Source organism: Barbatula barbatula (genome assembly GCF_947034865.1).
Source record: "Barbatula barbatula genome assembly, chromosome: 15".
In the NCBI taxonomy this organism is placed as follows: Eukaryota; Metazoa; Chordata; class Actinopteri; order Cypriniformes; family Nemacheilidae; genus Barbatula; species Barbatula barbatula.
Genome location: NC_136778.1, coordinates 7,753,383 through 7,777,635, shown reverse-complemented (window position 1 = coordinate 7,777,635; position 24,253 = coordinate 7,753,383). Strand labels below are relative to the sequence as shown.

Genomic DNA, 24,253 nt, shown 5'->3' with positions numbered 1-24,253 from the left:
TGTACTTGTCTCTTTCAAAGGGCTCTTTAAAACACACTCTATGAGAGGTTTATGATCTTATCTTGTAGAGAAATTTGCATTTAATAGAGTCAGCAGACGCTTCAACCATCAACGAATACATTTCGGTAATCATTTATAATCACTGCTGTCAGCCAGAGAAAACAAAGACTGCAGGCACGTTTCACACACAAAGATAAAGTTATGTTAACTAATAATATACCAAGCCAACAGGATTATGAGCAATTACCCAAACAAGGCGAGAATAAACAATTAACTGGCTTATTAAATGATTTAGCTTTGCCTGTGTGTCAATAATCCCATGTAAACAAAATGTTAAGCTCTTGTTTATTGGGTCATTTTAAGTTTAACAAGTTTTACTCGCGGTACAAAGAGTTTACAGAGCCAAAGCATTAATATTAAAGTATGCGTGCAACAAGTAAAACGGTTGGACACATCTACCAATTCTTTATTACTTTTTTTCTATCATCCAAATGATAAACATCCACGTTTTAGGTTCTTTGAACTAGCCATCCTAGCGACACAAACAGCAGTCCACTGAATCTGCCATTACATCCCACGTGATGTGTCGACCTCTAAATTTTGCACACTTTATAATGCTTAATGCTTAAATGTATTATAAACATCCATATTTACAGCAGATAGTCATTTGGTTAACATCAGATATTGCAGATACATCATATATTAATGGTACAATGTATGTTTACTTACACATATTAAACGGATAGTCAAATAAAATCAATTCTGTCATAATTTACTCACGCTCAAATTGTTCCAAACCTGTATAAATTACTCTGCTGAACGAAAAGGAAGATATTTTGAAGAAGATTAGCAATTTTCAGTTCTGGGACACCATTGACCACCTTAGGAACAATAAAAATGGTTTGCGTTCCTAAATTCTTCCAAATATCAAATGTAGTGTTTAACAGAACAAAATAAATGTACAATATTGTTTTCTACTATGGTAGTGCATGATGTCCCAGAACTGAAAATGACTTAAATTCTTCCAAATATCTTCCTTTGTGTTCAACAGAACCAAGACATTTATTCTGATTTGGAACAAGCTGAGGCTAAGTGACAATTTTTATTTTTGGGTGAACTGTCCCTTTAATTATTTCTGAAAACACACTCACTTTGGCCTTTCTTTCATCATCTGTTTTCCACCCTCAACTTTCTTTGACACACACATTGAACAGTTAGTCTTTTTTGCTTAAGTAAGGGCAATGAAACCCTTATGTGTTTTGAGTTTCCAATCCCTATAAACACACATTTAATATTCAAGTATTTGCACCAAACCGACCTACTCACCATATGTTATGCATATGTATAACTCGAATATATAACTGTTTCTTGTCGGGTTATGAAAGTTAGATTGTCGAGACAGAACTGCAAGTGAACTCACATTTTGAACACTCACTTTCTCGACACTTAATTCCTCCCATGTCTCCTCTTTATATTATATTATAAAGCTGCCCTCTCCCATAACCACACTTTCTCCCACAGCCCTCGCATCACAGGAAGGGGTGGAGGCACCGGTCTACTCATCCCCAAAGACTGGAAATTCAATCAGCTAACACCCTTGTGTGACAACAGCTCCTTCGAGTTTCATGCTGTTACTATCACCCACCCTGTTAAAAGTCATTTTGTAGTTATATATCGTCCCCCAGGTCAGCTTGGACATTTCTTGGAGGAGCTGGATGTGCTTCTTTCATCCTTCCCTGAGGATGGTACTCCCCTGGTGGTACTAGGCGACTTCAACATCCACATTGGAAAGCCACAGGCTGCTGACTTCGTCAACCTGACCGCATCATTTCTCCTCGAGCAGGTTTCCACATCAGCAACCCACAAGTCTGGAAACCATCTAGATTTGATCTTCACAAGGTACTGCTCCACTCATCACCCTCAGGTCACCCCGCTGCACACGTCTGATCACTTCTTCGTCACCCTTGACCTCGACCTCACTGCTCCGGATATCGCAGATGTCTCACCGATGGTCACCTTCCGGCGCAACCTGCGGTCTCTCCCTCCCTCTTGTTTTTCCTCTGCTGTCCTCTCTGCACTCCCCCCCTCTGATGAGCTCTCTCTTTTGAATACAGACAATGCCACAGCCACTCTGTGTTCCACGCTTTCATCCTGCTTGGACAACCTATGCCCTCTTGCATCTGGACCAGCCCGTCCATCCCCGTCGGCTCCCTGGTTATCGGATGTACTGCGTGAGCATCGCGCCAGCCTCCGGTCAGCTGAGAGAAAATGGCGCAAGTCAAAAGACCCTGCAGACCTCTCTCTCTACCAATCTATTCTCTCTTCTTTCTCTGTAGATGTCACCTCTGCAAAAACAGATTACTACCACTCTAGGATCTGCAACTCTCCGGACTCTCGAACGCTCTTCAAAACCTTCTCTGCTCTCCTCTGTCCGCCTGCTCCCGCACCTTCATCGGAGTTAACAGCTGCTGATTTTGCATCGTTCTTCGTAAAGAAAACTACTGCCATCAGCAGCCAGTTCTCTACGCCACCATCTGTCGAACCCGCCCACATCCCTGACACGTGTGTGCTCCCTGCCTTTTCTCCTCTGTCTGAAGCTGATGTCTCAAAGATCATTGGCTCCAACCACCCTACCACCTGCCCACTGGATCCCATCCCCACCCATCTCCTCCAGGCCATCTCTCCAACGGTTGTGCCTGCTCTGACCCACATCATCAACTCTTCGCTCACCACTGGGACATTTCCCACAGCTTTCAAAGAGGCCCGCATCACACCGCTTCTAAAGAAACCCACCCTGGACCCTACACTGCTAGAAAACTACAGGCCTGTCTCCCTTCTTCCCTTCATCGCCAAAGCCCTGGAGCGAGTTGTGTTCAATCAGCTCTCCTCCTTTCTCATGCAAAACAACCTCCTGGACAGCAATCAGTCTGGGTTCAAGACCGGTCATTCCACAGAGACTGCACTGCTCTCAGTCATCGAAGCCCTGAGACTGGCAAAAGCATCATCCATGTCATCTGTGCTCATCCTACTGGATCTGTCTGTTGCCTTTGACACTGTCAATCATCACATCCTCCTGGCTTCTCTCAGTGCTATGGGTGTCTCTGGAATGGCGTTGCAATGGTTTGAGTCCTACCTCTCGGGTAGGTCATTCAGAGTATCCTGGAGAGATGAGGTCTCCGCGTCCCAACAGCTCAACACGGGGGTGCCACAGGGCTCAGTGCTTGGACCGCTACTCTTCTCCATTTACATGACATCCCTCGGCTCGGTCATTCAGAAGCATGGCTTCTCCTATCACTGCTATGCGGACGACACACAACTCTACTTGTCATTTCAACCGGACGATCCGACGGTCGCTGCTCGCATCGCGGCATGCCTTAGTGACATCTCGCTTTGGATGAAGGATCATCACCTGCAGCTAAACCTTGCAAAAACGGAACTGCTTGTGATCCCGGGCAACCCAAAGATTCACCACAACCTTGCCATTCAACTAGGCTCATCAACGATTACACCGTCCAGCACAGCCAGAAACCTGGGAGTGGTAATCGATGATCGGCTTAACCTCACAAGTCATGTTGGCAGCACCACCCGGTCCTGTAGATTCATCCTCTACAACATTAGGAAAATTAGACCATTCCTATCGGAGCACTCTACGCAAGTCCTAGTCCAGGCTCTTGTCCTGTCCAAACTGGATTATTGCAATGCGCTTCTGGCTGGACTTCCTGCTTGCACAATCAAACCTCTCCAGATGATCCAGAATGCGGCGGCAAGAGTGGTCTTCAATGAACCGAAGAGAGCTCATGTAACTCCGCTCTTCATCAGGTTACACTGGCTCCCTGTTGCCGCCCGCATAAAGTTCAAGGCTTTGCTCCTGGCCTACAAGACCAACACCGGATCTGCACCATCGTATCTCCACTCGCTAATGCAGATCTATGTTCCTGCCAGATCACTGCGGTCTGCAAAGGAACAACGACTAGTGGTACCATCCCAAAAAGGAAAAAAGTCACTCTCCCGTACCTTCACTGGATCTGTTCCACATTGGTGGAATGATCTACCAGCTGCTACAAGATCAGCAGACTCGGTTGCCATCTTTAAAAAACACCTAAAAACGCATCTCTTCCGTCAACACGTTGCTGATTGAGTTTTTCCTAATTCTCTTCCCTTTCCTTTTAAAAAAAAAAAAAAAAAAAAAAAAAAATTACTAACCTCACTATTCTTAGCTTTTACACTGTGCTAGGCTTTAATGGACTAGTTTGATGCACTTATGTATTTTCGTTGCCTATGTTGTTATAATTGCTTCCAATGTTTCCTCATCTGTAAGTCGCTTTGGATAAAAGCGTCTGCTAAATGACTAAATGTAAATGTAAATATTATATTCAATAAAGGTACACAAGTGTTATTTTATCAAACATTTATTTGAGTGTCCATAGGTTGACTCGAGCTGTGTGGAGGTGTGGCAGCTTGTCTCCAGCCAAGAGGAATGATAGAATGTTTTCTTTTCCGTTCCGTAAAGGAAGAAAGTGTGCAGTTTTCTCCACAATTAATACTATTCGGATGTGTTTCATTGCCGTTGGCATCCAGCAAGCATTTCCCTTGGCAAACAGCGTCACCTAATCACATCAACAAGTTTACATCTTTGTATGCTTTTCATCTAAGCGTGCTACACAACTTTTTTGCAAGGCCATTAGTTTACTCAGACACACACTCACCCATCCACTGACCTGCTCATGCTTTGTGAGTCTGGTTTTGTTATGAATGTCAGAAGAGACAAGGTTAAACTGGTGCTTTTCTGCTAGAATCCTCAGCAGTAGAACAACGGTCCGACTTCCACACTTGCCCACCCTATTATAGATCACCTGACTTGGAAATGGCAGCACCTAGACACACAGAGAAATATATTTATTTAAGGAAGGAATAAATGAAGGAAAGACAGAATTAAAGTAACATTATATTCTATGTCAAAACTAAAGGTACAATCCATATGTGATAAATTGGGTGTTTGATGTCTCTCTCGAGAACACAATTGTGACAGTTCATGAAAGAAGCTAAAATCTACAAATGTCTATTTTCAAGCCCCGCTCTTTGTTTGCAGCCACAACACTTTAGGAATGACTTAAAAGGAAATTAGCAAATTCCTGGATGAATATTCAGTGTGGAAGGAGGAATGGAACACCCTGCAGGATGAAGCTGAAGTTTGGAGTGCTGCCCTGCCTCTTGTATGTATTTGAAGAAATGCTCTCCAGAGAACGTAAGTGCCAAAGCTGTATGGAAAGTGTTTTTGTGTTTAAGCATTCTACAAGACAAAAATCTGCACGCAAAAGCATTAAGAGACCATTTCAAATTTATTTTCAGTTTTTCTAAATTTACCATGGTATGTCTTTAGGTAAAATTATAACAATATTTATAACAAAATTCAAATAAAAATAGTTTATTTGCAGAAAACGAAAACTGGAAAAAACAGGATAACATCTTTTTTAATTCAACAGACATGCTGAATTAATGAAATGTTTTAATGTTTTAATTTTCTTTAAATAAAATAAAAATGTTTTACATATTCCACATAATCTGGACAGAATGGTTAAAAACTTTTAGCGAGCTGTCAGATGGTCACTTTTGCAGGTATTTATTTACTTTTTGGTCACTGCATAATACCAAATTTCCATTTATGTCATTTTGATGACTTATTATAATATTATAAACATATATATGGAATATATGGAAAGTTTGTAATGATGAATGAGGAGGCATCCATACATGTTATTGGCATTGTACTCTATGTGTCAATGTGTAAATTGACAATATGATTTGTGAGATCACTGAAGACAGATTTAGCATTATAGGGCTTCTGCCAACACTCACTATATCACATTTATTGAGAATGTAAATATCCTCCCTTGGTATTACCTAAACAAGGCCCCTATCATGTCCTCCCAATGCTTTTCATTACTCTATCTCTATCTCACTGTCTGATGTTCATAATGTAGCACTGTGCTCTCTCTTAAAATAACAAATACTGTTCAGGTTTACAGAGAATGCCCTCTTTTCACCGCCCTCTCACCCCAGATCCCCCCCCCACACACACACACATACACATAAGAGGCCTTGTCTTAGCCCAGCTGCCTTCCTAATTCTTCCTCAATGTTTCTTCCATGATCACACTTAATTTCTCTCTGTCTCCATTCATCACGTCCCGTCTCATGCTCATCTTCCGATTGAGTAAGATGAAAATAATCACACTTCTATATTTCAACAGTTTCCCTCAAACATCTGACACCTCATCACTACACCATGAGGAAATGGCTGTCTTTATGTGTTTCATTTTTCTATTATGTAATATGCTGTTATATATCCTCTAATTCTTAGAGTAGCTTTGAGTACAGGACATGTGGCAAAACTATCAGAGTTCTGACGTAATGGTACAGTATTTTGAAGTTTGTGTGTATACATGTGCATGTAGTTGTTATCCAAGCCTGCGTGAAGTGCATTTTTGTCCAATCTGTGAACTTCTGTCCAGAGTTTGTGTGTTTATGGAGTCCAAGCTTGTTTTTTCACAGCTGGCCGATGTTTAAACTGCTTGTTATCATTGCGGTCTTGGGGTCTCCTTATAACTATCAGAAGATAGTCCTATAGCTACTAAAGACTGAGACTTCCAAACAGTACAGATCTACACTAAATATTACCTAGGAAAGTTGTCTAGGGAGGTCCTGCCGGATAATGTTAGATTTATATATATGGACACGTTAAACTGGACTTCATTATGTTACTTTCGCATTCAGGAAGTCATATTTTCCAAATTTTTACTTTGTGCAGTAAAACTCAGATCTACTGTATATTCTATAAGATCCAAGTGCTGGGTGTATTAATGTACATGGTTTTATTTTTGTGTTATAGTATTTGTACCCACATTCTAATGTATATGTAGACTGTTACAGGATGTTACTGTATGTCTGTTAAGTGTACGTATGTGTGTTATGTAAATGTCTACGCCCAAACATCTTAAAAAAATGTGTGATATCGCTTTGTTTAAAACCGTCTGGATGACTACGTTAAACTGTACATGTATAAAGGTTTGAATAAACATTGCTTTAGTCAACTCATATGTACAAAACTACTTAAGTATTTAGGCAATCTTGGCAAAGTGTGATGTAAGATTTTATATCAAGAGGTACATGAAGCTTCTCAATTGAACCAGGCACAATAAAACACGCTTTGTCTTTCATCAGATCGAATTAACCTTAAAACACTGAAATCCAACCCTGATCTGTTTGGGTCTTTTGAATATCCTTCTTCTTCTTCATGTCTTCTTGTGTCTTGGACAGCTGCTCACACAATGTCATCTTTGTCTGTATTTGTGGCTCAGGGTCAAAGAGCTTCAGTCTTACATAGATCATTGAAGAACACCCCTATCATCTCCTCTTTTTCATAATTGATAATGCTTGTGTTAGAAGCTTGTTAATTAGAAGCTTGTGTTTTATGTTCACGATATCGCTGCTGTCCTACTGAAACCTCGTAACTCCATATTTTTTGTCATAAATCGTCTTAGCATGGCCTTGTTAACTCACTGTACTGTTTAGCATGTTCACAAAATGTTTATATGCTATCCTACTTGTAAGTTGCTTTAGATAAAAGTGTCTGCCAAATAAATGTAATGTAAATGTATGAAAACTAACTAACACAGTTTTACAGGGCTAATTTCAATACTGCAGAAAAGAGTAGCAAGATGGCTCCAAATCGCAATAAGGAAGAACGGTCATCAGACATTGAATGATGGAGATCATTTAAAACCAACCCTTCTGGTCCACTGGACATCGCCAAGGTTCCTGGACTAATATACAGTCACGAGGACCAGAATTCCTAACTACAGTTCCAAATGCAACCAATGCATCATTCCAGCATGCCAAAGTCTTTGAATCATTCTGTGTTCATACCTGAGATACACAAACTAAAGAGCACTAAATAAGCCAATGCAGGTTAAAAATGTGATGTCAACAATCATCTGCTAGTTATTTTTAAATCATTGAACAGAATATAACAGTGGTACTGTTAAAATTTATTTGAAACAGTAAAGAAATCTGCAGGGAATTCAAACCAAGTACATTCCGTCTCACATATACTCTATGTAGCAACGAGTGCATCTTTGGGTCTTCCATTTTAGGCATAATCTGTTCCATAACATATTGAATGGGTATATAATGATGACAAATTTTTCAACAAGTCTCTGAATTGACAGACCACAGTGAGGGCCTCAATCCTACTATTATGAACTAAAGCTATCATTTGTTTCTAAGCAAATGCAGCCGAATCATTCACTGGGTTTAACATAATCTGCAGACTGTGTGTCACGACACTTTTTGTTTGCCTCTTAAATCAAGCTTGTTCTTTCCATTTATTCTCTTTATATCTTTCTGCCTGTGACGTCCTCTCTTTGTAGGAAGTGCTGATAAGCCAAGTACCCATGTGTGTGTTGTGTCCCAGCAGACGACTTTCACAATTGTTGGCTCACTGTCTGACGACCACGGCATTCCAAACATTGAAAACAAAAATTCTGGATCATCACTCTGGATATGATTTCTGCTAATCTTCCCTAAAAAGATGTTTTATGTCTGGTAGAATTGATGCTATCAAAGTATATAATAGTATACTTCTAAATAACTTTCCCTCAGAAAGAAATTATTGTTTCTAGAACTTGCAAGACAGGCCAGAAAAACATCGATTTTCTCATGAAACTATGTAAACTAAAGGCTATTGACTATTTGCATGAAAGGAAAAGTTCTTTGACATGTCCATTGCCAGTTTCCTGTTTAAACAGGAAATACATGAACACAGGAAACACAATGATATTCGTCAAACCACTTCATGAGCTCTTTAAATGTAAATGTTTATGGATGTGTGTGCATGTTTCTGCGTGGTTGACTTTTTTGCCTTCCAGTCACTGTCAAATCTGAGGAAATTAGTTAATACCAAACGCTTCTTGTCTTGTAATACTTTTCTGTACTGTATGAAAAGGTTAAAATAACAGGAAAATTGCAGACAGGGACATTCTGTCGAGTACACTGTAAACCGGAGGACAACAAGGGAGAATTAAGAGTCTGACAGGTCAAAACACTTACCCTCACTGCAGGGGGTCCGTGGTCATCAACAAAAGTGGATTCTCCTGTAAAGAAACAAGCCAGAATGAGCTGCATCCATCTGCTATTTAATAAAAAAAAGAAGGACTTACAGACACAAATGCATTATATAACACTGAAAACTAATATTTTCAGAGGCGTAAAAACACAAAAACTGTGTTTTGAAATAAAACAGATTCAACATCTGATGGGAATCAGCCTGGGAATCAACACTGAAACTGTGCATAAGAGGCTGAACACCCTCTCTATGAGGACCTTAAAGAAAGTCTAAGGAAGACTGGTCATGTTTAAGGAAGTTTAAGGAAGTCAGTAGCTGAAAAAAAACCTTTCATCCCAAACAAGTGTCTCACACACTGAAGTTATTGGAAACAGATAATACTATCTCAAAATCATTGCACTCTCCTGAATAAAAACTCATCCAGCAACACAAACCTGCTATACTTCCCACCATATCTTCAACTTTCTCAGTATGAGGAAGAGTAGGAGTATGACATATTCAAAGAAAGAGATACTTTCGCAAATTTGGAGCAGATAAATTACATTGCACAGGGCAGTATACACAATGACCCAATACATAATATATAATTGTGTTCTGTTTAATAAATTGCCACAACACAAGGAAATGTCCATCTATATGTGGGCTGTTTAAAGTATGCCACGAGTGTACATGAAAAAATGTTAGGTCAGCCAATGACATATACAGTACATCCATTGTCATGATCCTGCCTCTCCTTGTCGTGGTTTTCGAGTCTTGTGGCAGGATCATGTCAGTCCCATGTGTTTTGTGTGGAGAAAGAGCATTGTTTTGGTTTAAGAAGCCATGCTCTCTCTCCAGTGTCGCGTCCTTTAGTCCCGCCCCCTTGTTTCCCCGGTTAGCGGTCCATTAGTGTTAGTCTTGTCTCCAGCCCTGATCCATCCTTCCCTTAGTGTTTCAGTCCCCTCACCTGCCTCGTGCAATCCTCCTGTTAGCTTTCCCTTAGTGTTTCATCCTTGTCACCTGTGGCCACTCTCCCTGTGTCATCAGTCCTTGTTAGTGTTTTCCCTTTATCAAGCCCCAGTTTTCCCTCTGTCCCTTGTCGGTTCACTGTCATTTCGTCATTATCGTGCCTCCTCACGTCACCTTGGTGGATTATTCCTGTCTATGGATGATCGTGTTTGTTCCTGTTCTAAGTTTGTGGATTTTGTTGATTTATTATTCAAAGGACTTTGTTTGTTTTGTTCCCCTTGTGGAAAGTTTTAGTTTACATTTTTGTCTTGTTTTAGATCATGTTCTCCCCATCGAGGGTCTTTTGTTTAAATAAAGTTTTTGTTATTTAACTCTGCTGCCTGCGTTTGGGTTCTGTCCACACACCGTGACATCCATAGATATATCCATAATATATCATGTTGTATGATCACCTGCACACTGAATTCATCATCCATCAGGGCTTCATAAATCTTGCACAACAAGAAGCTTGCATGAAAAGCCTCAGGTGTGTGTGGGAAAGACTCATCAATATGCAAACAGTCATAAACAACACATGCTTATCCTGAGGACTTTACAATTATTCCTGAATACATCCAAAAGCAACCATTTTTTAAAGGTTTGAACGGAGGCAGATCATTCTCTTAATAACATAATAAAGGATAATTTCGATTTTTAGTGATATTGTCCAGTTGACTGTACATCATCCCATTTATCGCATGTCAAAAATATATCAATTGTAACGACCAACCAGAATTAAGTACCCAAGAGAGCCATGTAAGTCAGTTCTGTAAAGATATTTTGTTTTAATACAATACAAAAATTCCCCTGGTGTTTCTCTCTGTGTCATGAAACAGGGTGAACGTAGTGGAAGAACCCAAGTGCAAGGCAGCGGGGATGAAGGGGTTAACAAACAGACTTTAATAAACAAGAACATAAACACCCACGATGGGGAAAACACTAACTAAACAAGATACCAAAACAGAAAGCAATCACTTCCCACAAGGGGGGCAAAAATAACCAAACACAAAACTCACTAGGTAACTTAACATAAACATACAGCGGCCCAGCATATGACCAACGGAACCCTTACGTCCAGGGCAGGAAACATGTACAACAAACGAGCACAAGACAATAGACAAGAGGGCATTAAATAGGGAGACTAACAAAGGAGATAACGATGGGCAGGTGTGGGTAATGAGACACAGGAGGAAAGCTATACTAGGAACGAGAGGGGCGGGGCCAAATGACGAGACTGGAGAGAACGCATATTATGTCCTGATTGACTATAATAGGTTTCTCTCCACATAAAACACGTGGGTCTGTCATGATTCTGCCCCTAGACCAGAAAATCAAGACAAGACAAGATAAGGCAGAATCATGACACCCTGTTACAAAACCATCAAATGGTCCTCTAGAACAGACTTCTCCTTCCTGTTCAGGTAAGGGATGTGAGAGTGCTCCTATCCCATATCTTAGATTCTCTGTCATCCATCAGGACTTAATTTGTGGTAAAAATGTCAAAAACACTACAAAATTACAATTACAAATTTTCTGAACAAAAAAGTACTTTTTTCTGGAATATTTTTGTTAGTAGCTTTTAGCTGGAAAAGACTGATGGAAATACAGATGAAATACTTTTTAAATACTGCAGCTACACTGAAGCACAGACAAGCGTTCCTTAAATCCCTCACAATTTTCTGTATATTTGAACTATTACATTAGATATGAGTTTTAATAAGAAATGTTATATGTGTTCTTATTCCAGGTAGAAAAGTGACAAATCAAAGTTTTAAAATTGAAATCGTAAACAAATCTTGTATTTTTCTCTCTAGCTTTACTGAAAGATCTTGTGGTGCTAACACAGTTCTCTTACATTTACACTTTTAAATTAAATAAATTCCAGTGCCAATTTTGAGCTTGTCCTAAAATGAACTCACTGCTATCAGAATCACCCAGCTGGGATCATGCTTATTTATCTACCGAATGTCCCAGTGCCTTGCTGACCCACACCCAACAACGGCACAATCCGTCCTGGCTTTGGTCGGCATCTCGCTTCATTTGATATTGTGCTCCGTATCCCCTTAAGGCCAATTAGCACCTCCGCTAACTACCCGTCGCAACTGGTGTCTTCTGAAGGTCAGATTCCCAGACTCCAGACGAGTCATTCAGGTCATTGAGCTTTGATATAATTGGAGACCGAAGCAGGCGCAGAAATGCAAAACATAAACAAAGGACTTATTAGCGTGGGCCGATTATGGAAAAACGTCAGTAAACGGTCACAGGCGATAACTGTGAAAAAATATTCAGCCTTGCTATTCTGTCACCTTTGATTATGGGATTGTGTCAACGGCAGCTTGTTTTCTTTATGAGAGAATTATTAATGAACCAAATAAAAAAACAAAGCATCACAATAACATTCAACAGCCTCTAGACTGGCATAATCAAGCGCTTACATTTGCAAACACTAACATTTCTAAATAAAGCTACATAAAAGTAGCCTTTCTTGGCTTTTCAAAGTAAACCTTTATTGAACTCCATTTTCTCTAAGCGGCTGGCTTGGCTTAGGAATGTTGTTGTTTGTGTCAGAACTCCATAAACGTATGCTTTCGACATGTAATGTTTAATTAAAGTTATGAAATTGGTGACTTTGAAAACATTTGGTTCAGAGATGAGAAGAGCCAGAAATACTTCAGAGGTGCAGCGGGAAACCACACAGGATTGCCGATTTTGTCGTGAGGAAGTGTAAAATCCAAAAGCCGCCAGCTATTTATAACCAGTCTCAGATAATATCAAACCCCACAAAACACTGACCGCTGGCAGAACGTTTTTTAAACTTGAGTGCAATGGAGGACATCTCAACATGCTAAAAACTAAAGCAAAAAACATCTGGATCAAAGTCAACATTCTTGTGAACAATGAGCTAATAGTGATTTGATCTGATTATAGGAGACAAGCAACCAATCATGATGGGGAAAATTATTAGATAGATCACTCAAAAATGAATCAATATTCTATTATCATTTACTTATACTTACCCTAATGTCATTACTCGAAGGACCTCCTTCTGCAGAACACAAAATTAGATATTTTGAAGAATGTTGTTAACCAAACAACATTGATCCCAACTCACCTTCATCCTATACAATTACGCATTTGGCAGATGCTTTTATCCAAAGCGACTTACATTGCATTATCCTATACATTTGTTTCTAAGTATGTGCAATCCCCTGGGATCGAACCCACAATCTTGGCATTGTTAACGCCATGCTCTTACCACTGAGACACTTCATACACTTCTCAAAATATGACAAGTCATAAAGGGTGAATAAATGATGACAGACTTCTTATTTTTGGGAGAACTATCCTTTAAGAACAAACTTGACATTTAGTTTTCAGCAATGTTTTGGCAGCCTACTCACTCACAAAACAAAACTTGAGTTTCTAACCCAATTTAGCTTCAGGTCAATATGAGTCAGGTAACTGTCAGAACTTGCTCGATCTACAACATGAAAACTCAACTGTTCTTAATCTGCAACTGCAATGAAAATAAGTTGATTGGTGAGCATATGACAGCAAATTTATGCGCTTTCACACTCCTGCTGGTGTGCACGCAGCATTTAATGCGCCTACAAGACAAGAATGTATGGCTGTGGGTCCTTAAGTACAGTAATGACATCAGTCTGCCATTCCAGAGTGCTTAAACACACCCGGTTATGTAACATCAGATGCTTTTCTGACACCATTTAATTTATTCTCAACCACCACAGTGTGTGTTTGTGTTTCTCTATATAACATGTTCTGATTCTACTGTACTGTATGTGGTGACATGAACGCTTCTTGCACCGTGCGGTCAGACTTTACTGAACCCTTTGATTTAGTATGTAGGAGTGGTCCCACATTAAGCCCACCCCAAGGCCATCACACTGGTGACATTGTGGTTTAAGAGTCTCCACCCAGGACTGTTATTTTATAAGTCTAACCCTGTGACCACCTGCCAAGTGCGGTAGAGCTAATTAGAGACGTCATGCCCATTCAAACAGAGGCACGTGCCCCCTCAGATCTTTGAATAGTCAGTTTTGCATGCAACCTCCAAATAATGAGTTGGGTATCTATTAATCAGTTGCAAACTTTTATATCACAGTTCAATTTCAGGGTGCAAAGATGGACAAAACACTTAAAGGGGTGGTGCAATGGTGTGTCATGCATTCTGACTTTGCAGTCTTCTCATGCTTAACATGGTCAACTTGTCAAAAACTAGTTGAACGTATTACGTAGTATTTCTGTGCTCGATAGACTCCCCCAGTGTTCGTCCAGGTTTTGGAAAGTTTTTTTCAGAGAGAGAGCGAGAGAGCGAGAGAGCGAGAGAGCGAGAGAGCGAGAGAGCGAGAGAGCGAGAGAGCGAGAGAGCGAGAGAGCGAGAGAGCGAGAGAGCGAGAGAGCGAGAGAGCGAGAGAGCGAGAGAGCGAGAACTATGTTCGCGAAGTTCAGCTGTGTTGTTTGTTCACATCATTAGGGTGATGAATGTTATATAAACGGTGGAATTCACGCTGGATTTGGAGATCGTTTGAAAATATATAATCTGGACATTAACTGCACGAGGTAAGTGAAACTGAAGTCTGTATTTTCTTGGCAATGTGTGCGCACATAGTTTTGTTCCGCCCCCTTCCAACCACACGTGTTGCATGTTTTTGGAAATAATCTTACAGCTGTATCTGTATTTTACAAATGTGATCAAACTAAAGACTCTGCGGATATTTGAAGGGTGCGATACTATTCTGTAAATATTCAAGATTAACATGAGATTTACAGAAACTGTCTGAGTTAGGTCCGCTTTAAAGAAAATATATTTTTCTCTAAATAACTATCAATAATATATTCAATTATTTAATATAGATTTGGAAATACATAGTGGTATATTAGTTAAAATAATATATACAATACTGTATATTAAATAATACATAAAGAATTGGCACTTTTCATATATTAAGAAACAGATGCACTTAAATGATTATATTTTGTATTATATGTTTTTGTTTCATAATGGAAGGAATTTTGTAACGGATATTAAATCTCTATTAAAGGCAGTTTGACAAAGGGTAACCATTTTGCTTCATTTTGATCTGCTTTTACTTTTGTGCTCTGTTCATTTGTATGCAAACAATGACTCTTACAACTTTAGCAAAACATTTTATTAAATATATTTGTTGTCAAATTACACCAGACTGATGCTTTTACCTTAAAAAATGTAGCCTACATTCTTTTTTTAACTGGGAAGAAGATTCATACATCAATAAGATGGTGTTGTAATTTAATTCTCGCAATGATTTGTGATGTTTTGAATACGCTTAGGAGATATTCTCTATAATATTGCTTTAAATGTATGTATTTGCATGTACAGGCCATGTGTGTTGTGTACACTGTGCCCCCTTAAATAAAATCTGTGCATGATGCCCCTCGAGCTAATGGACATCTGCTTTCACTTTTTATATAATTGCTATGTTTTGTTGTTTTAGGAACCATCACCGAGTGAGGTCCTAAAAAGCTGGGTCAGGATTTATTGGGTGGCTGCGTCTAATGTTAGCATGGTCATGACTGATACAGATTCTTATGATTCAGTTGTGATTCTTTGATTCAGAAGTCCACCACATGCCACACAAGCAGAACCAACCTCCAGTTTTTGTGTACAGTGACACAATTTGAGAAAAAGTACAAATGCATTATAACAGGACAAACACTTAAGAAAAAACATGTCTATTGTGAAAGCGATGAATCACTTCATGGAGACACACTGAGAAAAGCTTAAACAGAGAGGTTACACTCTTCTGATTGAGCAGATCACTAATTCGAATCAGAACTACTTCAAAGAGGACTGTCTTCTAAACAATGTCATGAAAAAAATCCTATTCAAGGACTTTCAAGGTTACATGTGCTTTATGTTTGCAATTGATGTTCTGTTTTCTTCTTGTGATGATGCTGCCTCTTTTGGGCATATCTTTATCAGTCTTGTGGCTGGATCATGACAGACATGTTTATTGTGGAGAGAGATATGGCATTGTTTGTTTTGGCGTGCCATGTGCTCTCTCTGGTCTTGTCTTGACCCCGCCCCCTCGTTTAGCTTGCCCTCAGTGTTTGATTCCCGTCACCTGCTCCGTGTAATCTCCCTGTTAGTTTCCCGTTATCGTTTTGTTCCCCTCACCTGCCCAATGTTATTTCACCCTCATTAGTTTCCCCATTTAAGGCCCTTGTGTTCTCTGCGTTGTGTTATTGTACTATTGTCTAGTAAGTCCTTACACTGCTCCTGCCTTGTCTTGTTTGGATTGTGCTCTGTGTTTAATCTTGGACTTTGTTTTGCCCCTTGAGGCATGTCTTATGTTATATTTGGTTTGCCCCCTCGTAGGCTTATTATTTAATAAAAGTCTTTAAAAACAAAATACATGCAACCAGAAAAAAATGTTTTTTTCCCCTCCCCAAAACTTTTTTAGATTGAATGCACTGCAAGTGTATGTTCAATATCAGATCCGAAAATCATATTGCCGTTGACTGATCTGGTGGTCAGTGGTAACATCCCCTAAAGTATTAACAGCCCTTTACAAACTATATATCCCCTCTAAACACACACCTTACTTCACACATATAGGTTATTTGTGCATGACATCACGGCACTGCACGATAGGAATTTACTATCACAAACTCAAAATTACTGTTTTGCGTTGATGTTCAAATCGATCAAACCATGAAACCATAAGGTGTTTTTATTGTGTAGCAAAGTTTGATGTTCATGAAGGGGAAACATGTGAGTAATGACCGAGAAACAGAGTTAAAAGTGATTGTAAACCCAAATCTGCAGTCGGAAGAAACCAAGCCAGGGCTCCATTTTTTTAAAATGCTTAACAAGGTTTAACATACCTAAACATCAACAAGGTGAGCTCAAATCTCTGTAAAACCTTGTAATAAACACTAGCTGCTGTCTTTATTAAACTTAAGTCACGTTTTTCCCTCTTAGAAATCCATTATAAGGAAACAGCTAAACATTCCGAAACAACGACCACATAAAACATAATTTCTATTAAATATTAGTTGTAATAAACACAGGCTCTTGGTAAAAGAACAAGCACTTATTCCAGGGATCAGAATATTCTTCATAGAAGTTCATTATAAAGAAACCACAAACTGTTTCTCAGTAAATGCAACGGGAAACTGAGAACATAATACTTTTATAAGTTAAAATTATCATTTTAAGTTTGATATCAGTGATAAACAATGTATTTAACTTGTCGTTTCGGTACCGTTTCCTTTTAATGGACATCTATTGGAAAGAAATGCTCAACGTGATTTTTCATTTTATCCCTTTAAAAAGGACTCGTTCTTTTAACAGAAGCTAGTGTTTGTTACAAGTAAAGGTAAACAGAAATGTGGGCATCCCTGGTCGCTGTTTAGGGCGTTAAACATAGGTCTTTTGAGTTTGTGATAGTGAATTCCTACGGTGAAATCACTTGGTGCCGTCCATGGACACAAAGCGCGTCATCAAAACCATGCGATTGCAAACAACCTATTGCTCATAATCGGACTACAGCAAAAGTTGCTATATAAACCTATCTAAAGAAAAAACGGCTCTAACAAAGGAAAAAAACTTTTGGTCGGTAACAAATGACAGGAAATATGCTAAATAAACTATCCATAAAATGACAGGTAACTTCGGCCTCAACCAAAGAGTATTTCTGCAGATTTCCCTTTTAAAGCAGATGTTTGTTGATTTTGTTTTTATGAGCCTGCAGAAGAGCAACAATTGTAGTGAGTCGTCGTTTCCAAATCATATGGTTTTCTCATCACTGCTCATCATGGGAAGTGTTCTCCCACAGACAGTCTTTTTAGGGGGTTGTTCAGACACTTGCAAGGAACCGGAAGAGTCCACTAATGTATGACCTTTGACCTCTAATGTAAAACATCAGCAGAAAGAATCTTGACAAAAACAAAGAGTCTTTGTATTTACATTCGGTCACATCACACATCTCCATATGTGTTACAAAGAATTCCATTCCCATCTAACCTGTATCAGCAAAACAGATATCAATTACAGCCTTGGGGGATTTCTACTTCGATGGTTTCGTGATTTCCGATCATATAAACACACAAGTGACCTAATGATCCATAAAGAAAGTTGACAATTTATTAACATCAACAAGGAAAATCCTAAATGATGACTTTGAATGAACTAATCACAAATCTATTACAGACAGGGCAATGCACTAACTGTACATACAGACACATGTAGTTTACACTCTGTAAAACACCCAGTTAATGAGCATGGGATTTGAGTACCGGTATGTTTGCTCGGTTGTATGAAACCGATACATCCCCATAGACTGTCTTGCAGTCAGTTGTACCAAAACTGCTGTTACTGTCATCATTGTAAGACAAGCACACACACACGTCCAGCAAGTCTGTGACATCTATAACCCACACAGTTGAGAGGAAATCAGTAGCAGGACAAAACATACTGTAACAGATGGTGAGAGATGATGCGGGAGGGCTTTTTATACTTTCCTAAGCAGTGAGATACAAACAGTGACCCAGGTGGATTAAACAGGCCTCTATAGCTTTATTAGACAGTACAGTGAAGAGATGACAGAACATCCTACAGGCTACGGTAAAAGAGAGAGAGGAAAACAAGTCTAGAAAGGCACCCAAAGAGGGACTAAACATGAGTCGTCCAAATCGTCATCTCCCCCATTGGCAAACAGTATTTTCTTAACATTAACAGTTTTAACATTGACAGTGAAATTTTACTTATTTAGTTCATTTCTTGTTTAAGCGTGTTTTACTGAAACAAACATTTCCAGTGTACACTTAGCATGGATCTCAATCTCAACTAATGAGTTACTATCCACTATCTCTCATCTACATTAGTTTTACATTGCAGAGACATTGAATGACAAATTCGTATGTGTAAGGCACTTACTATGAGGCTGCTTTTACTCTTTTAGGTTAAAGGATCTTTTCAGCAAGCCATGTGTCAAGAAATTGAGATTAATGTCATTGCTGTGTTGATATAAATGACAGAACCAATACATATTTCTTACAGTCAGAAGTCTATTAGTACAGCCATCCAAACCCCACACAAGCCTTCAACACTGACCTGAAAGGGACCACCGATCTCTTATGCGTTTACTATCGCGTCTTTTTGACAGAAGATTCTAGCACATGTGTCCAATTCCATTTGTGTCTGTTATCCATTTGAACTGTGGGAAACTCTAAAGGACTATCATGGTGTATTAAAAAGAAAATTTGAAATATCAAGCATGGTACCACACTATTTGTGCCACAAAATACCAGTGTGTTGATAGTGATGTCAAGAATGAAGGCTGAGAGTTCATTCAGGGCATAAGATGCTAAGAACTATAAATGTATGGTGTTTCAATAAAACATGTGGGCTGTTGTGTACTGTAAACATCATAAAACAAGAGTTAACATGTACTGTAATTACACGTTGGGGCTTGGTCTGGTTTGGTGGGTGAATATTTATCTTGTGCTGTACAATACACATTTTTGTCCCAACAAAAAAGGCTGATAAGTTTAATTCAACAATTTGAAACAAAAATAACTTTGTGGTGGAGTGTAGCCACCCAGAAGCATTTAATGGAAGTTGATTTACCATTGGAGTAAAAAATTATTTCAGACACCCATCACACATCACTCCTCTGAAAGGAGACAGCAGTTTTTGATTAACTGATACAGGCCAAAAGAATGTGATGAGGAGGAAAAGAGGAAATGTCCAGAACACCCGCTTTTAAGTATGCATTCTCTCTCACTGTTATATACACACACAGTCCCACACAGCAACACACACCACTTACTAAACCTCTAAATAACATAATCTGCAAATGTGCGGCACATGTGGTGTATGTTTTCTGCTAAACCTGTATATACTGAATATATTTGGGTGAGGGAATGAAAGGGTGAAAACTAATGGAAACTTCCATTGTGGAGGGCAGCCAGACCCACAGATAGAGCAGAGAGGTTTAGAACAAATATTCACCGAAATCCTATGAAATGAGAGTATGAGCCCTAAATTAAACAAATCAAATCCATCTGATACTGTATGCGTGAATGAGAGCAGGAAACAAGGAAACTGGCAGCACTTCCTGCTAAATCCATTTCCCATCACTGACTCTTGGCAACTTTCACCACTCAAAACACTGCAAAAGTATACATTTTAAAATGCAGGTATCGGTTCATTTATCTCTTCACATTGTCTGAATATTACAGATCAAATGTAATTTTTCATAATTGAAAAAAACCCAATAGTAATTCAATATAAATATTGATGGAAATGCATTCCCCTGAATGGCTGTAGACATAGAAATTTTGATTATAAAATACTTGAGTTTCTCAGGAGAATTACATAATTACTAAAGATACTGACTTTTATTTATTAAACTTGATTACATTTGCCAACAAATGACTTGATTACATTCGTCAAAAACAACTTGGCTGACTATGAATAAATGCACATGTCTGCTATGTTGTTTGTCGGTGTGTCGTTTTTTGGAAGGCCAAAGAGTAAAAAGAGGAAACAGTTAATTAAATGCAATGAAGGAAACAGTTTAAGACACCACGCTTCTGGTTTTCGAAATAATGCAGAGGTTTAAAACTCAATGACATGTATTTTTCAAAGGAAGCAAGAAAACCTGCTGCTGTACAATAGCACAGACAAGGCTACAAATCTGTTTGTTTTATTAACTATATCTTTTAATTGCTTTCTTATGCTTTTGTAAGTGACCGAATGTGTGAAAGCCATTTATGAGATGGCAAACTTATTAGCAATGGAATAATGTGGACAAAGGCTATCCCCACATTGATTGGGATCCTGCATGGGTTTCTAAAATAAACTTGGAATTTAATGCCACTGTCCTTTCAATCCCTTTCCTTCTCAAAACCTGTACTGTACATATTTCCACCTAGCCCCCTGTGTTAATTTTTTTTTGTGAGAGTGTGTGTTACACGTCGTACTAAGAAGCCAAAGATGTTTACCTGGCCCAAAGATGGCGCAGTATGCGGTGTGTGTTTTTGCCTGTATGTTTGAGGAGGTATTTAAAATCAGGAAAAAACGTCTGGGCTGCGGACCAAGTCTTCCTCTTATGTCGTCGGGCTGTCCCCCATAGAGCTGCAGCAGTCTGGCTGGGTAGATATTACCAGTCAGACTCTGGTCATTATAGGTCATCTGCATCTTCTAAATGAATGAAATCACACCAATAATGTCACACCCGTGAACTGTGATTTGCTATTAAATGAACGGTCCAGCCACAAATAACAATTTCGTCATCATGTATTCACCCTTAATCACTCCTGCATGGAAGGTTTCCTGGACTATATTTTGAGAAATGTCACAGTGATTTTGTGTCCATACAATGGAAGTCAATGGGAGCCAATGTTGTTTGGTTACATTTTTCTTTAAAATAACTTATTTTGTGTTCTGCAATAGAAAGACATACAGGTTTGGATACATGATGAAAGAATCTTAATTCTTGGGTGATCTATCCATTTGAGGAAGACTCACGCGACACGTCACAGATTTGATTCCTAAAGAAAGAACAAACATAATGATAAAATGTATATCAAGTCACTTTGTATAAAGGCATATGAATGATTTGTGACAGAATAGAAAGTCGCAGCTCATCTTCTTACAAGTTAAAAATATATCTCATTTCTAGTTGCTTGGAATAAGATACAATACTTTGGGAAGGACAGTACACATCAAAAAATCATGTGCATTTGCTGTGTTGAAACTGGCTCTGGTTTCACCAGACACATGTTCTTGTTCTCCCCCGAGACGCTCGTGTTGGGGGAGGACGCAATGAGCAGACTTCACTCCACTGTCAGGAATGTCAGGAATGGTTTGTGAAAAGCACATGCTAAGTAACACGAAACACAGGCCGTGGCACACGCAAACACGTAGAAAAAAATATTAATTTACAGTAATTTACCATATGAGCCTTTAACATATATGAAACACACATAGATACTCTGTATCCCAACCCCCTCATTTGGGTTGGGTGGTGTTGGGTATAAATAGTGGAGTTGTGTTACGGTGAAGGGCACAAGGCCACAGAACCACTCCACCCAACTAGTTCTTTAAATATATACAGTTTCTCACTCTATAACTCTCTCACTATTTCTGCATCTCTCTTGCTCTGTGATGTACCTGATGGGGTGAAACGCTTGCTGAATTGCTTTGTAGGGTTTGCGTTGACATTTGCATTTATGCATTTGGCAGACACTTTTATCCAAATCGACTTAAATTGCATTGTCCTATACATTTGTTTCTAACTATGTGCAATGGACCCCATGACCTTGGTGTTGCTAGCGCCATGCTCTAACCATTGAGCCACAGGAAAGCTTAAAAAAACATTTTTTAGGAGGATCTATTGAAAGAAATGCAATATAATATACAGACCTCGGGGGTGATTTTTAGACGATCTTTCTCTCCAACATATCTCTGCTGGAAATCATCTCCATAGATATCTATGATATAGCTTTCCTGTAGCTCAGTGGTAAGAGCATTCTGTTAACAACGCAAGGTTGCGGGTTTGATCCCAGGGGATTGCAGATACCCAAGTAAAATGTATAGGATGATGCTATGTAAGTCGCTTTGGATAAAAGCGTCTGCTAAATGTAATGTAAATGTATGAGTATCTCTACTATAAGCATAAGTACCGCAGGTCCTAACACGTTTCTGCTGGAAAGTCTGGTCCTATGCAGGTCCTAGCTCCTGCCTGACTTTTATTCTTCTTTCTATACTTAAAATCCACAGACCTTTTATTTTATGTAGTCAATAAGACATCACTCTTCCTACAGTCTTTCTAATGCCCGCATGATATAGCTGCGTCAACATGAGAAGACACACTGTTGCAGCCAACGACATATTTTTGTACTGTGGTGGCCACCGTCATGTTTGGACTGAGAGATTCATTGCAAATCAAAAACTGCGCATTTGAAGGTACAGTTAATCCTAGGCGTAAAATTCTTCTTTTGTGTTTTAAAGAAGAAACTGATTACATGAAATGATAAGCTGCCATACGGTATATCCTGTCAATCACCTTTTATTGTGATCTACAAAAGTCATTCAATCATACTGGGTTTGGATGACATGAAGTTAAGCAAACTGTCTATTTAAAAGGGATAGTTCACCCAAAAACAAAGGTTTTGTTATCATTTACTCAACCTCTTTACATTTGAAAACTGTATGACTTTCTTCTGCAGAACACAAAAGATGTTGGGTAACCAAATGTTTGAAACCAAAACCAGTTGGTCCAATGGTTTTTGTTTACTAACAAATATCTTCTTCTGTATTCTGCAGAAGGAAGAAAGTCATACAGGTTTGAAATGACAAGAGAGTGAGCAAAGTTTTGGGTGAAGTATCTCTTTAATACCGTCTAGTATCTACTTACATCACACTGACATCTTTCTCTCCTTTGCATATCTAATGATATTTACACATTAGTCGTGACTGAAAACTGACAGGCCCATTGATTTCTCCTTGAAGTTTTAAAGCGCTCCATTTCTTTGCTTAAGCAGCATAAAGAAATTGTCTTTCTAAAAAGTGACCCTGACAAATGTAGACAGGCAGGTTCTCCTGAAAACCGTCAAGAAATACACTCAAGTAAAATGACCCCAAAATGATTGAGCTTGAGACTCTGAATATTTCCGCTCAGTGATGTGAATCCTATTGTCTGCTGTAAACTGGAGTCTTTACTTTTCTTGGATGGACTGAAGCTCCTTACAGCTTCAACCAAATTGGGAGGACAGAACCCCACAACAATGTGATTATAAAATATCATCCAAAATAATTTACATTGGATTCAAGGTTGGATTAATTGGATAAAATATCAGTATGTGTTCCCTAGTAATAGAATCTAACTATAGCAACGCTGCTGTGTTATATCAGCTGAGATACAGGAACGAAAACAGAAAAGAAAGGTTCTTTAAAGGTTGTTTACAGCACCCTAGATTTGAATTCTGATATCATCAATAAACACTGATACACTGTAAAGTAATTGAGTTGGTTTTTTGATGCTGATAAGGATGAATAGCTTCAACTACTTACATAACACAATAAACTTACCAAAGTATACAGTTAGTGATGACAGTTCGGCTGCTGAAA

The 24,253-nt window shown here is 38.9% G+C and overlaps 1 protein-coding gene across 2 annotated transcripts in view; it reads right to left on the bottom strand.

The window, feature by feature from the left end:
• Positions 1-24,253, bottom strand: part of usta (uronyl 2-sulfotransferase a) — a 52,091-nt gene that overhangs the window by 9,890 nt on the left and 17,948 nt on the right. Inside the window, exons 2-3 of one of the 2 annotated variants that reach the window (XM_079474703.1) lie at positions 9,108-9,151; positions 4,707-4,874 (exon numbers count right to left, since the gene is read on the bottom strand). In XM_079474703.1, the coding sequence (XP_079330829.1) occupies positions 4,707-4,874; positions 9,108-9,151 (212 nt within the window). The remainder of the gene's footprint in view (positions 1-4,706; positions 4,875-9,107; positions 9,152-24,253) is intronic. The other variant, XM_079474704.1, reaches the window with a different exon arrangement.